Source organism: Podarcis vaucheri (genome assembly GCF_965113315.1).
Source record: "Podarcis vaucheri genome assembly, chromosome: 5".
Classification (NCBI taxonomy): domain Eukaryota; kingdom Metazoa; phylum Chordata; class Lepidosauria; order Squamata; family Lacertidae; genus Podarcis; species Podarcis vaucheri.
The window spans coordinates 44220902-44234365 of NC_138763.1; the positions used below are offsets into that span (position 1 = coordinate 44220902).

The 13464-nt window shown below is 47.5% G+C and overlaps 1 protein-coding gene across 1 annotated transcript; it reads right to left on the minus strand.

Annotated features, from left to right (window-relative positions):
• Positions 1-912: 912 nt before the first annotated feature.
• ANKRD2 (ankyrin repeat domain 2) lies at positions 913-10314 on the minus strand. The gene is made up of 9 exons (XM_082225331.1): positions 9889-10314; positions 8414-8527; positions 5949-6092; positions 4987-5094; positions 4300-4398; positions 3219-3317; positions 2830-2928; positions 1954-2052; positions 913-1108 (listed from the first exon to the last, which is right to left on the minus strand). Exons 1-9 carry the CDS (start codon positions 9976-9978, stop codon positions 1010-1012), a joined length of 951 nt encoding a protein of 316 aa, XP_082081457.1. The 5' UTR covers positions 9979-10314; the 3' UTR covers positions 913-1009.
• Between the last annotated feature and the right edge of the window lie 3150 nt (positions 10315-13464).

The following is a 13464-nucleotide window of genomic DNA, read 5'->3' on the forward strand; positions in this document are numbered from 1 at the left end:
GAATTTCTGTACCTTGAACAGCAGGTCTTATCTCCTTTTGCTAAGCCAGTTTGGCATTAGTTGCTAGAAGTTGGTATTTAATGTGACATATGTTTGTATTCCATGTGTGACAGGTAGAGGAGATGGGGTTTGGGGCAGATATATTATTGCCAGCTACTGTAGTTAGTGAGTAGATACACAGGATGGAGGTTCTGGGTATAGACAATGAAAGACTCTGCAAAGATCTGCATGCAGATGGTTATATGAGCCTGCTGGGCCTCCATTGATTCTTTCACCATTCCTTCATTCCTGGAATAGCTTTTGATTTGCAGCCAGTTTTCATCTCCAGTCATTCAATCATAGCAGCTCAGATCAGGCCCACGCTGAGATTTTTGCTGCTGCTCAGGCTCCGAGCCTTCCCCACTACTTGAGGAAAGATGCACTGTTACATTAGAATCCCTAGGAGATGCTTTGAATCTTGACTTCCACATATGCCCCCTCCACCCCCATGCAACAGAGTGCAAACAGTTTTGGACTGTAGCATCTCATGGGCAAAATTGCCATCGTGCACCTATCTGAATAATATGGAGCTGGATCAAACAGGCATTGTGGATAGCTCAGCTCAGTTGGACCTAGGGGATATAAAATTAGCACTTGTTGACCTAAGAAAGTCCCTGCTCCTGTAACAGCTGTGGGGCTGGCAAAAATGTCACACATGAGGCTGATAGGAGAAACGACTTGCTGAATTTCTGCCCATTATGCACTTTGAAAGGAGTGGGTCACCTTCATCCCTCCAGACGTTGTTGAACTCCACTTCCCATAGTTATGCTGGCTGGGGCTGATGGGCCCTGGAGCCCCACAGTATGTGCAGAGCCACAAGTTAGTCACCTCCTGCTTCACAGCAACCCAAAGAAGACATCAGATTCCCGCGGGTTTTTCGTTTGCTTGGTTCTTTATTGAGTGTTAATGGCACAGCCTCTCCCAAGTCCAGAACCGTCCTTGCTTGGACTTCCATCTTTTGTCCGTTTGCTCATGCTGGCAACTCTGTTGCCTCGGGCTCTCGCTTCTCCAGCACTTCCCGCGTGTCTGCCTGCCACAGCTGCACCAGGTCGGTGGGTGTCTTCCCAGCCTGTGGAAAGACCAGCAAAACCGCAGCTTCTAACCAACAGACTGCAAAAAAACTGACACAGGCAGCACCTGAAATTAAGAAAGCATGCTTCTGGGGTCTCCTCCAGACAGATTTTTATTTTATTTTAATTTTCTTGCAAATGTAGTCTGAAACATGTCACTGATACAATAATAGTGCCTTAGTGGTGGATTTATTCTGAAGCATCCACATCATTCCACTTTATTACTGTAGTTGTTCTGCAATGCTTCCACAATGATATCACTTTGACCCTGGGAGGGCACCCTTGCACTATAGCACAAGGAAAGCAGGGGGGAAGCCCTAAACCAAGAGCATCTGGGGTATAGCAGGAGACCAGGAGACATGCACCAACTGGAAACAAAGTCATATGGCTGCCCCAAAGCTTCTGCAGGCAAAAGCAGAATTGAAAGTGACATCAAAGAGCACCAACCAGGCATAGGCAAACTCGCCCTCCAGATGTTTTGGGACTACAACTCCCATCATCCCTGACCACTGGTCCTGTTAGCTAGGGATATATGGGAGTTGTAGTCCCAAAACATCTGGAGGGCCGAGTTTGCCTATGCCTGGACACAAACCATGATGAATCAAAAGGACATATTGGGAAGCAGATGTACTTTGCATTAAATTTAAAAATTGTCCAGTAGCACCTTAGAAACCAACTAAGTTTGTTCTGGGTATAACAAACTTAGTTGGTCTCTAAGGAGCTACTGGACAATTTTTTTATTTTTTTATTTCCTTTGACTGCATCAGACCAACACGGCTACCTACCTGAATCTAGTACTTTGCATTGTTATTCCATGCATAAGCCACAAGGGGGCAACACTCACCAGGTTTTTGGCCATCATGTCTGCCCCATGCAGAATCAGCATCTTAATGATCTTGTAGCGATTGAGGCGCACAGCATCGTGCAGGGCACTGTCTCCCTCCTGCAACAGACATGGCAGCACCACTATGTGTAAGGCAAGGACAGGCAGCCACCAGAACACTTATGCTCACTGCTCATAAGACTAGCAGAAATTGTTAGTTTATCCGCCTGCTCATCCAGTTCAGATCGATCAAGTTCTTCGAAACGAGAGTCTGGGTGCGCTGAGTAGAGATAGCTTTGTGGACAGAGATCAGTTGGTGCGCTAAAGAGAGAAGAGCATGGCAAATACTGTACCATGAAAGACTTAAGCCAGCTGAACGTAAAGCCTTTCTGCGTGCCATCGACAGAGTAGGCTGAAATTTCCCCATTCTAATGGATGGAAGGTACTAACTCTGGGGATTAGGGAATATCCATGGATGATCTCTCGGTTTGTGCATCCCTAGCTAAAATTACTAGAGAGGTATAGAACCTCTGGTATACAGGGCAGCTCAGCCTTCAATGAAAAGAAGAGAAATGAGGACTAGGACTCAGGAACTGAAGGCAGTAAGGAAGGGGATATTATTAACATTATTAAGTTAATATACCACCTTTTAAAACTTGATCTTTCCTTTTATCTTTTTTTTTGTTTTGTGTGCATGCATGCACCTCCCTATAGAAAGGACTTTGTGTATCCATCCATGTATTGTGTATTATATTTATAACCTGCCCTTCCACGCATTGGTGTGATTCCTACACAAACCTGTGCGTGTGTACAAGTACTGCCTAGACTCACATTGAGTTACTGGAATTAGATGAGCAGGGTGCACTGCAATAAGCAACCACACAATGTGCCTCTTACCCGGTCACGGGAATTGACATCCACTCCATTGTTTATCAGGTGCTCCACAATCTCCGCCATGCCAGTACGGGTGGCCACATGCAGTGGGGTGCTGAGAAGCTGGATTTGGGCAGGTGGTGAAGACGGGAGCGAGAAAGGGAAAACATGATTTCATGTTAGTGCGCCTGCTTCCTTCATGTGCTTCATCATGTTCTTATTGGAAGGACCAGAACAGAACCACCTTCCTGTTAACCCAGAATAGCTGCAAGATCCCGCAGTCCCTTAAAACCTCCTTCTTTCCACTCCTCCCACACAAATCTCCTCCCCCCACCACTGTCTGCTTGCCGAGTTCCTCCCACAGTGCTGTTCTCCCACCATGAACCAAATCCTGGACTCCCCACCTTCCTCACCTTGTCCTTGACATTGAGATTGGATCCTTTCTCCTGCAGCAGCTTCACCACGTCCAGATGTCCTCCTCGGCAGGCCCAGTGCATGGCTGTGGAGTCCAGCTGTTGGCAAGCAGTACACATCCATCAGAAGAGGAGAACCTCTCCCTCCTGCACCTGTGTTCACCCCCTTCCTTCCCTGCCCCAAACCCTTTTGAGATTCATGCAACTGCATCTCCTAGCGTTACTTAAAATAACAAAGCTGTAGTGGTCATGTAGGATTTCTATGAGGAATTATGAAAAATGAAGCAAGCCATTGTGTCAGCGGTGAAAGCATCGCTTTGACTGGGTTTGGGTCATCAACATGATTTCTGATCAATCCCACAAGCCTCTGCATCTCTGCCCCATTTTCTCTATGCCTGACAGTCACATGTAAAGCATTCTGCACAGACCAGTTGCTTACCAGGCTTAAGGAGGTAGCTTTGAAGGAGGTAGCTTTTGGTAATCTTTAGGTACCGGTAGATCTTAGGGCCAGGAACAGAATTCACATGGAGGTGGTAAAATGCCTGCATTTCCTTTTACTGTGGGTTATTACCTCCGGGGTTTGCTAAATGCATTCCTCCTTGGTTCCTGTTTATTTAGCCTAAACATGTATGCATGCTCAAATAGTAAATAGTTCTTTGTAGTTAAGAGGCTTCCTCAGATCTGACTTTGTCCTCATGTAGGTATTTTTTGAAATGCTCAGAGGAAATCTGATTGGTTCTTACAAATGCTGTGTTAAAGTTCTTTTGTGAATAAAAACAACCTGGACCAGGAAGTGGGATGCGCACTTTCTCCCAGGGTCTTGCTGGTCAAGCCTCGTGTCTATTGTATTAATCAGGGTCCAGTCCTTCCTTTGCTTTCAGAACGCAACACAATGCCGGTCTTTTTTCCTTTTTTCTTTTACCTGGAGCACCCAGTAAATGCTACCCCTGTACCAGAGAGATGAAACTGATAGTAGTGGCTTAGAAGAAGCATATATGGGCATAGCTGGAGATAGCAGGGTAGTGGTGGTGGGGAATGAGCAGGCATAGATACAGAATGATGCAATGAAGGGTTATCTTACTCGATCTCTGAAGTCGACAGTGGCTCCATGGGCCAAAAGCTTCTCTGCAATCTCCACGTACCCCTCAAGTGAGGCACGGTGCAATGCTGTCCTGCGGAACTAAGTGAAGGACAGAATTAGGGCTTCTTCACATGACATAGTGATTGAGTACTGTTGGTACTCAGCCCTAAACAGCCTCGGTCCTGTATACCTGAAGGAGCATCTCCACCACCCATCATCCAACCCGGACACTGAGGACCAGCGCTGAAGGCCTTCTGGTGGTTCCCTCACTGCGAGAAGTGAGGTTACAGGGAACCAGGCAGAGAGCCTTCTCGGTAGTGGCGCCCGCCCTGTGGAACGCCCTCCCAGCAGATGTCAAGGCAATAAACAACTATTTTACTTTTAAAAGACAACTGAAGGCAGCCCTGTTTAGGGAAGTTTTTAATGTCTGACGCTGTATTGTTTTTAATATTCGGTTGGAAGCCGCCCAGAGTAGCTGGGGAAACCCAGCCAGATGGGTGGGGTATAAATAATAAATTATTATTATATTATTATTATCCTGATTTGCTTGCAGAAGCCACACACCCCACACACCAATACTCTGCTGTAAGCCTTATCCCAAGTGTGGAGATGGTTGGTTCTCCGAATAGGGTGATGGCATTTGAAGACATTTCATGAAAAGAGCAAGCTCTGCTCCCTGCATCATACCTCATCACAGGCATTTGGGGATCCTCCGTCTGCCAGGAACTTGTCTACCACATGCACCTTGCCTTGCACAGCTGCTTTCAAGAAGTCCTCTTCCGTCACAGGGCCCGTCTGCAGGGGAAAGGGTCAACGCTGCAATGGGTGTTGCAAAAGCTCTGAAAGCCCACGGCGAGGAGCCTGGACCATTTTAGAAGCTTCTTTTTTAAAACAATCAAGCGGCATATAAATTGTAGGAAACGAACCATAAAAATGAATAAAATTTCATCACAAAGGCTTTTCCGAAAAAAGGAGCGGGGGCATTGCTATCCCTGATCCCATGGGATGGGGTATGCATTTTGAGAGGGCTCTGGGAGCACGATTAGCTCTCTGCAGGGTGAGCATTGGAGATGGGGGTCCTTGGGCACCTCCCCCCGCAGCAGGGTCTCCTCCACCACCCGCAACCGCTGAAGCCCCTGGGCTCTGTGGCTGTTGCTGCTCTTCCTCCTTACTGACGCTGCCAGTATGCAAGTGAGCAGGGATAAGAGCAAGGAGGAGAGAGCAGGAGGCCCACCACACTCTGCCCTCTCCCTCCAGACAGCCGGGGTAGATGGTGGCCAAAGGAAGAAGGCAATCAAGTGGGCAGAGGCAACAACAGCGACAGCAAAGAGGGCCCCACTCATGGGACCTTGCCCAAGGACTCCTCCCTGGGGGAAGAGCTGTTGAGCACCTGGTATCTCCAAGCAGGACCAGGAATGTCCCCCTGTCTGAAACTTGGGGAGGATGCTGCCAGTCAGAGTAGGTGATACTGAACTAGGTGGACCAACAAGCCCACTCAGTATAAGGCAACTCCCTTATACTGGAGCTATGCCATCTTGCTTCTGCTTCCCAGAGGCTGCTCTTGGGTGAATCTCAGGCTCTCTCTGCTGCTGCCTCCGTAGTCCCTTCCCCCCCTCCCACTTATAGAAGCTCCCCCCCCCACCCCTTACAATCTCCTCTGGCTCAGGCTCTGGTTTCTTCTCCTCTTTTTTCTTCTTAGGCTTTTTGCGCAACTCGAAGAGGTATTGTGTGCCACCAACTTGGATGATCTCTCGTCTCAGGTCCACAGAGCTCTTCCGCACCCTTTCCTGGCCCTGTGGGAGGAGAGAGATTTATAAGAAAAACTCTTGCTTAGGACTAAATCCCTGCTTTTATTTCCCCCCTTAGCAGCAAATCCACTCTCCCCCCACCCCTTTCTTTTGCTTTCCAGTTAGGGCTGGCCCAAGAGGCCCTGCCCAGAGGCGAAGGATGAGATGGTGCCCCTCTTTCCATGTGCAGCTGCTAAGTAGATGGGAAGTTTGATCTTGCTCCCAACATGGCCAGGGAGCTCAGGAGGTGCAGGGTAGGCAATGTCATCAACACAGCTCTTCCTTCCACTGCTTCCTGTCCAAGGCAACAATGCTCCCTTTGCCTAATGGTAGGGCCGGGCTCGGCCAGCTAATTGTAACCAAGGGCTTGCTGATCAAATGGAATATTTTTGTCTTTGTTTACTCCAGTCCTCACATTTAAAATTGGCACTGTGATGAGCAACGTAAAGTCCAGCTGACTCATGCTGGCTTCTCTCCTTTCACTCACCAAGAGAGCAACTTCCTTTGAATGCCTGTCTGAAAGATCCTGGGGGGGGGGGGAGGTGGTTGGACTGTTCCAGACTCCAAGCAAGATATCCTGCTAGGCTGAGGACAGTGGAGTCTGGGAACAGCAGCATTCTGCAATGGAGCCAATGGGTTCAGCCCTTTTTAAAGAGAGAGCTCAGCCCTAGAGCATGCAGGAGCATATCTGAGCATATGCAGAGTGTGTTTCTTTTGTCTCCCAAAGGCATGAGAGAACTGGGTTCCCAGGCCAACTAGAGACCCAGCTGTCTCATTATGAAATGAAACTTCCTGCAGGAAATGGAGATTATAAAAGGAATATCCACGACTTTTCTCTTTACCATGTGGGGCTTGCTGGTACCTAATAACGGCACATGTCGCCCAGAACTTCCTATGTAGCTATCAGAACATTAACTTTCCTGCTCTGGTGCCAGATCAAACGGCGTTACTTTTATGTACTGTTTTGCTATATTGCCGTGTTGGGTTTATTTTTAGTACTGCACTGAAAAAACCACTCAGCGTAGCTTGTGCCCTGCCAAGCTGCATCCTGGCTGTCCATCGATCTTGAATGACAGCCCATCGGGGCTCTGTAAATCTCCTGCCTTGGCTGCCTGTCAGGGAACTGCAGAAATTGAGGGGGGGGGGCTGTCAAGCACCTGGTGGGCAGGCTGCAATATATGGCTGGTGGTCCGACTTGAGCTTGAAGGAACCCAAGTCCTACTGATACAGAGATTTATGGAAGGACCATAGCTCGGTGGAAGGGTGTTTTGCTTTGCACCCAGAAAGCCCCAGTTCAATGCCTGGCCTCTCTAGGTAGGGTTGGGAGAGATTCATCCTCTCTGAAATCCTGGCTAGCCTCTGCCAGTTAGTGTAGACCAGGCATAGGCAAACTCAGCCCTCCAGATGTTTTGGGACTACAACTCCCATGATCCCTAGCTAACAGGACCAGTGGTCAGGGATGATGGGAGTTGTAGTCCCAAAACATCTGGAGGGCCAAGTTTGCCTATGCCTGGTGTAGACAGTACTGATAGGCCAATAGAGGCTGGATCTGCAGATCCTGCTTCCCAAGGCGGTCACCCGCTTTTACCTCACGGATGGGCCAGCACTGGCTAGAGTCAGGATAGGGGCGTTGTACCCGGGAAGGCTATTATTATCAGTGCTTTTTTCTGGGGGGACGCAGGGGTAAACATACCCCTGAACATTTTGTGAATCTGACTTTGGCCTCATTGAGAGGCAGTATTTCAATATGAGTAGGAAAATGAGAGTACCCCTAAATATTTTCTTTTAGGGGGAAAAAGCACTGATAATATCACTGATTATTATCACACCAATATTAGGGAACGGTGGAAGTATTTAGCCACTAGAGGGCAGGAAAGGCACTTGGGAATTCATCTGGAATGTATGCCCAGGGAAAGGAAGAGAGACCATAAGCAGGCACACTCCGTAATGGGTCTTTCCTGACTTAGTATTGTTCTATTCCACCTTTCCCCCAAGGAGCTGAGGCTGTCTCTTTTCTCACAAGAGCCCTGTGAGGAGGCAGATTAGGCTCAGAGTGAGTGACTGGCCAAAGAGTCACCAAGTGAGCTAAGCGGGGATTTGAACCCAGGCCTCACCCAACCTTGCTGCTTTACCCTAACCATTACACTACACGGGAAAGGCCGTTAACATGGCATGGCTTATAACGCCAGGAAAGACAACTTAAGACGCTTCCACTGGATCCGTGTGACTACTGGATTGATCCTGGATGATACCCCCAGGAGTATTATAACAGAGTGCCCAACAGAGTAGGATACAAGAGCCTCACTGAGGGCTGCAGCCGCTCTCACCTTAAGCCCCTCAAGACCTTTGTTGAGAGGCCCGTGCTTCTTCTCATCCTCCAGAAGTGGGGTATCTAGCCGGGCCACGACCGGCGGTTCTGCAGTGGGGCAGGAACGGTGTTTCTGGGTGAAGCAAAGAGGAGACAGGAAAAGCATTGCAACATCCCACACCTCGTTTCTTTTGACTGTGTAGTGAGCTGTGGCTTCTCTTTCCACGCATTTTTAAAAATTAGATGTATTCTATGATCACAATGATAAGCAGACTGGTTTTCATGAGAGACCCTTTTCCTGAAAATTGCTGTCAGCCTCAAAATGGTCTCTCCCAGAGCCATCCATGTTCCACATCAGTCTCTTTTGAGGCCCTAGAGCAGGGATGTCCAACAGGTCGATCGCGATTTACTGGTCGATTGCAGGGGGGGTCCGCGATCGATCACATGATCCTCCCCCCAAAAAAACCCCAGTTCAACAACTTTGGTAAATTGAATGGGTAGATCACTGACAGTTTTTTTACAGTGGGAGTAGATCGCAGTCTCTAGAAAGTTGGACATGCCTGCCCTAGGGGTAGTTTATCATTCAGCGTTATCCTTATTTCCCTCTTCTTCTCCCCATGATCTCTGGTGGGGCATCTCTCTGAAGCTGCCCAGAATAACCACTGCATAATTACTAGGCTGCCTACAACAAACTGTCTAAAGCACATGAAATAAACGCAACCAAATAAATAAGCCACTCTTCAAGTGAGCTTTGTTTAAAACTTGCCATTTAGGTTTTCAAACCTTTTTTGTAAATTGAGTATTAGAAACTGTACTTTTGAGTCCTCAATCCTTTATTACTGCGCTTTATTTTACCTAGGTCGAACTAGGATTATAAACACGTCAGAATTTTGGGGGTTCTACCCTTGTTTGAATTTTGGTCATTTAAAGTTTATGATTTTTCTATTTCCTTCTGAGGAAACTGAATAGTTCAGTAAAACGAGGTTTGTAGCTGGCATCCCGTTAAGGCTTTGTTCTGTTTTAGGTTTTTCTAATTTTTCCCCTTAAGCTTTTTGATTTTTTTATTATTTAGTTGATTTCCACAAGATAATCTTTATAGTCGATTACTTCTTGTTTTAGGGATTTTCACGGTATTTCATTTGTTTTGTGCAATTTCTCCATTCCGTGACCGTCTTTTTTCTATTACATTTTCATTTGGGGCAGAGATAACAGCACCAGCCTTAAACATCCCTTACTTGAACAGTCAAAATGGTGACCCCCTTTCCAATATATTAGTTGCTAATTACATGGAAAGGAGGTTACAGGAAATAAATCGGCTGCTTCGAAACAACCACTTCATAGTAAAGCTGTCCCATCTCCTGTGGTTGGCAAGAACATGAGATCCTTCTCTGTGGGTCAAGTCTCCCTCCCATGGATATCCAGGAATCCAGGCCCCATCCAGCACAGCCACTGGGTCTGCCTCCTGAGTCCCAGGAATGCATCCCCAAGACTCACCTGTTCTTCCTCCTCCTCCAGGGCCAGCTTCTGTTCAATCAGGTCTGTTGCCCACTTCACCCCCTGGTCCACAGCCATCTTCTCTGCCATTATCCTGGAGTTGTGAATCCTCCCCAACACTTCCCCTGATCCTGGTTATGCTCTCTTCCCAAGCTTTATGCAGGACTCTGTGGACCTGCTCCTGTCCGTTCACAGCCACTGACTTAAAAGTGACCCTGCCCAAGTGACCCTGTTCACATTCCCCACCCCAAAGGCCTTTGCCGTGAGCTCAGCTTGTCGCAATCTCTCCTTTTCCAACTGCACACAGCTCACCTTCCTAAAAACGACCCATTAGTAGCCAGACACTCCCTCCCAATTGGGAGGTGAGCACTGAGTTTCTCCCTTGACTCCTGGGGAAGATTTGTCCATTCCATATAGGCTGATGTCCTTCTCCTGGATACATTGGGGACAGGGATTGTGGCTCCGTGCCCAGCTGCAAGCTTCCCGAGTTGTCCTATGAGTCACTCCTGGGAGATTTGTATTGTCATGCGCACATACATCCCAGAAACTCCACATACACATGGAGTTTCCAAAAGTGGTGATCCCTGCACAAAGCTGCCGATCATAATTTCAAAAGCTGTAGCATCTGAAATATGGCCGTAATAAAACCATCAGGTTGGGAGGGATCTCCAAAGTTCCTCTAGTTCAGCCACCTGTCAATGCAGGAAAACCACTCCAGCAACTTCCCTGAAAATCCAGCCACTGCTTTAAAATTTCTAGCAGTCCACCACCTTCTGTTCAGTGTGGCGCAATGGTTAGAGTGTTGGACTGGGACTTAGGAGAACAGGGTTCAAATCCCTGCTCAGCCATGAAGCTCACTGGGTGAACCTGGGCCAGTCACCATCTCTTAGCCTAACCTACCTCACAGGGTTGTTGTGAGGATGAGAACCATGTACACCCCCTTGAAATCCCTGGAAGATAAAGGTATATAAATGTAATAAATGATAAATATTCCAGTGTGAAACTTAGGGCTATCCATCCTGCGATGACTATGAGCTTCTGGAATCAAGGACCACCCCTTTTTTAAAGTGCTACCTGGGAATAGAGGTATCTGCATTTATCAATACATTTTGTAAACTGGACTTTCCCCCCAGTGCTTTGTATTTTGATAAGTGAATGTTTGTTGTAACTTGTAAGTCACTTTGGGCATCGCTCATTATGTGAAGGCAGCATGTAAATCAACAAAGTCAACCAACCAACCTTCTTCTAAAAGGCTTCCATCACTAGCCTTAGTGGCTGCTGCTCCCCCAGCATAGAACTCCTGCCTCTGTGATGAGACACATGATACCCGAAGGGCATTTTTGCCCTCTGCTGTGGGTGCCAAAATCTCCAGAGGAGCCTGCTCACGAGGGCACTAGCCCAAGCCACTGCTCTCTGCCAGGAAACAGCTTACCAACCTGCCAAGCAGCTAACATAGGCACAAAGCCTGGAACAGAAAGTGTGGTGGAACAGGATGAATAACATCGGGTGAAGTGGGGAGGGTGGGGGCAGGTGAGAGGACACCAGGAAGGGATGAGCTGGAAGTTATTTATGGCAACAGACACATCAGTCTATCCCTCTCAGACTCATAGCCCCCAATTGTACCGTGACAGCAGTGCTACTTAAGTCGTTCCTGAGCTCCAGGGTGCTCTTCTGCACAACAGGATGGAGATAACATCCCATTTCCCAATAACCAGTCTGAGAATTAATGACGTGGGACGCCTTCCAAGCCTGCAAGGCAGCTTCCGAGGTGATAAGAGGCCAGGATGAGCCACAGCAGTCAAGCAGCAAGGAGGAGGACCTGTCCAAATATATCCTGGCCCATCTTACAAATCCGTGGGTGCTCTTTTTGTCACCAGCCCTGTTTCATTAGACAGTCCTGACCCCAAACTAACCTATAAGGAGAGCAAGTATGCATATTAATTTAATCACACGTTGTTTTTAAAGAATGGCAGCTGTACGAGTGCCACAGAACAAAACCAATGTATGAATCTGATGGGAACTGATGGTCGATTAATAACTAGATGTGGATGCTGGTTCATATGAAATCTTGTACACTGCTTTGGAGAAACTGGTAAGTACTGGTATTGAGGCATGCTTTCTCTGGCAGTGAAGGGAGAACATAGCCGCCAGGGCTAGTGGCTATAATAGTCTCATCCTCTATGAATTTGTCTAATCCTCTTCCAAAGCCATTCACATTGGTGGCCATCACTACCTCTGCCTTTGAATAAACAGGGGGGATTTGGGGTTCCTTGTTGTTCCTATTTTTATTATGCATTCTGTATTCTTTATAAATTTTGACCAAACTGCGGGAGGCAGTGGAAGACAGGAGTGCCTGGCGTGCTCTGGTCCATGGGGTCCATGACTAAACGACTAAACAACAACAACAATTATTTATATTTATGTTGTAAACCGCCCTGAGACCTGCAGGTATAGGGCGGTATACAAATAATAATAATGAAGATTATGATGATGTAAATTGTCCTGAGGTCTACAGATTATAGTAATAATAGTATTAAATAGTAATGCAGAAGACCACATGTGTAAATGTTCAGAAGCAGTGCTTTACACATGTCATGTGAACTGCTGAGCACTTCTGTCCAAGCTTGACCTTGCATCAAGCAGAGCTTGGCCAAGTGGATCTTCCACACAGGTTCTGCTCTTTTCATTTCCCTTGCTCTCCCCTCCCTCCTTTGTGCTTTGCAGGTGGGCAAATAGCACCTGCACACAGAGGGCGTGCATCCTTTAAAAAAACAGATAGACCACTGTAGCAGTAAGATAAGCTTAAGACATGTTAGCGGTACCATTTTTCAACGTATTCGTCTGGTGTGCTGTCTCAAAAACCTCTTGACTAGATGTGGCCAGAGAACTTGGATCAGAAGGCCAAGCTAGACCTTACAAGGGGAGCCTGGGGGCTCCCAACCCACATTTCCCTCCCCTTGCTAAGGGCACAAGTGGTGCACAAACCTTCGCTGCCTGGTCCTCTTCTGTGCAGGCAGTGTCTATTTCTCCCCTTTCCAGCCAGGCTGTGAGAAGGGAAACAAGACCAGCTGATGGGAAGAAGGTAAGAAAAAGGCCTGGAACGGAGAAGTACAGGAGGAAATAGGTAGCCATTCCTCTCATCTGCAGGGTTCCCCACATGTTCCATCAGCCCCCCATTTTTGTTATCGTGGCCACTATGTAGTTCACAAAATCACAGAATAGTAATTTAGAAGGGACCCTGAGGGCCATCTAGTCCACCCCCTCCCTGCAATGCAGGAATCCTGTCCACTGCTATCCCTGATAGCCTTGAACACCAGCCTTCTGGTTAACAGCCACATTACTCCAGGCAACTTCTAGTTCCACATTGAAATTTGGGTTTGACTTGAGTTTCAGGTTCCTAGGGAGACAGGAAGCTGCCTTATACTGAGACAGACCATTGGTCTACTTCACTTAGCCTTGTCTACACTGACAGACTCTCCACAGCTTCAGGAAGTAATCCCTCCCAGTCCCACTTGGGGTTAATCCTGGGACCTTCCGCATGAAGGCAATTGCTCTCCCACTGAGCTACAGCCTTTC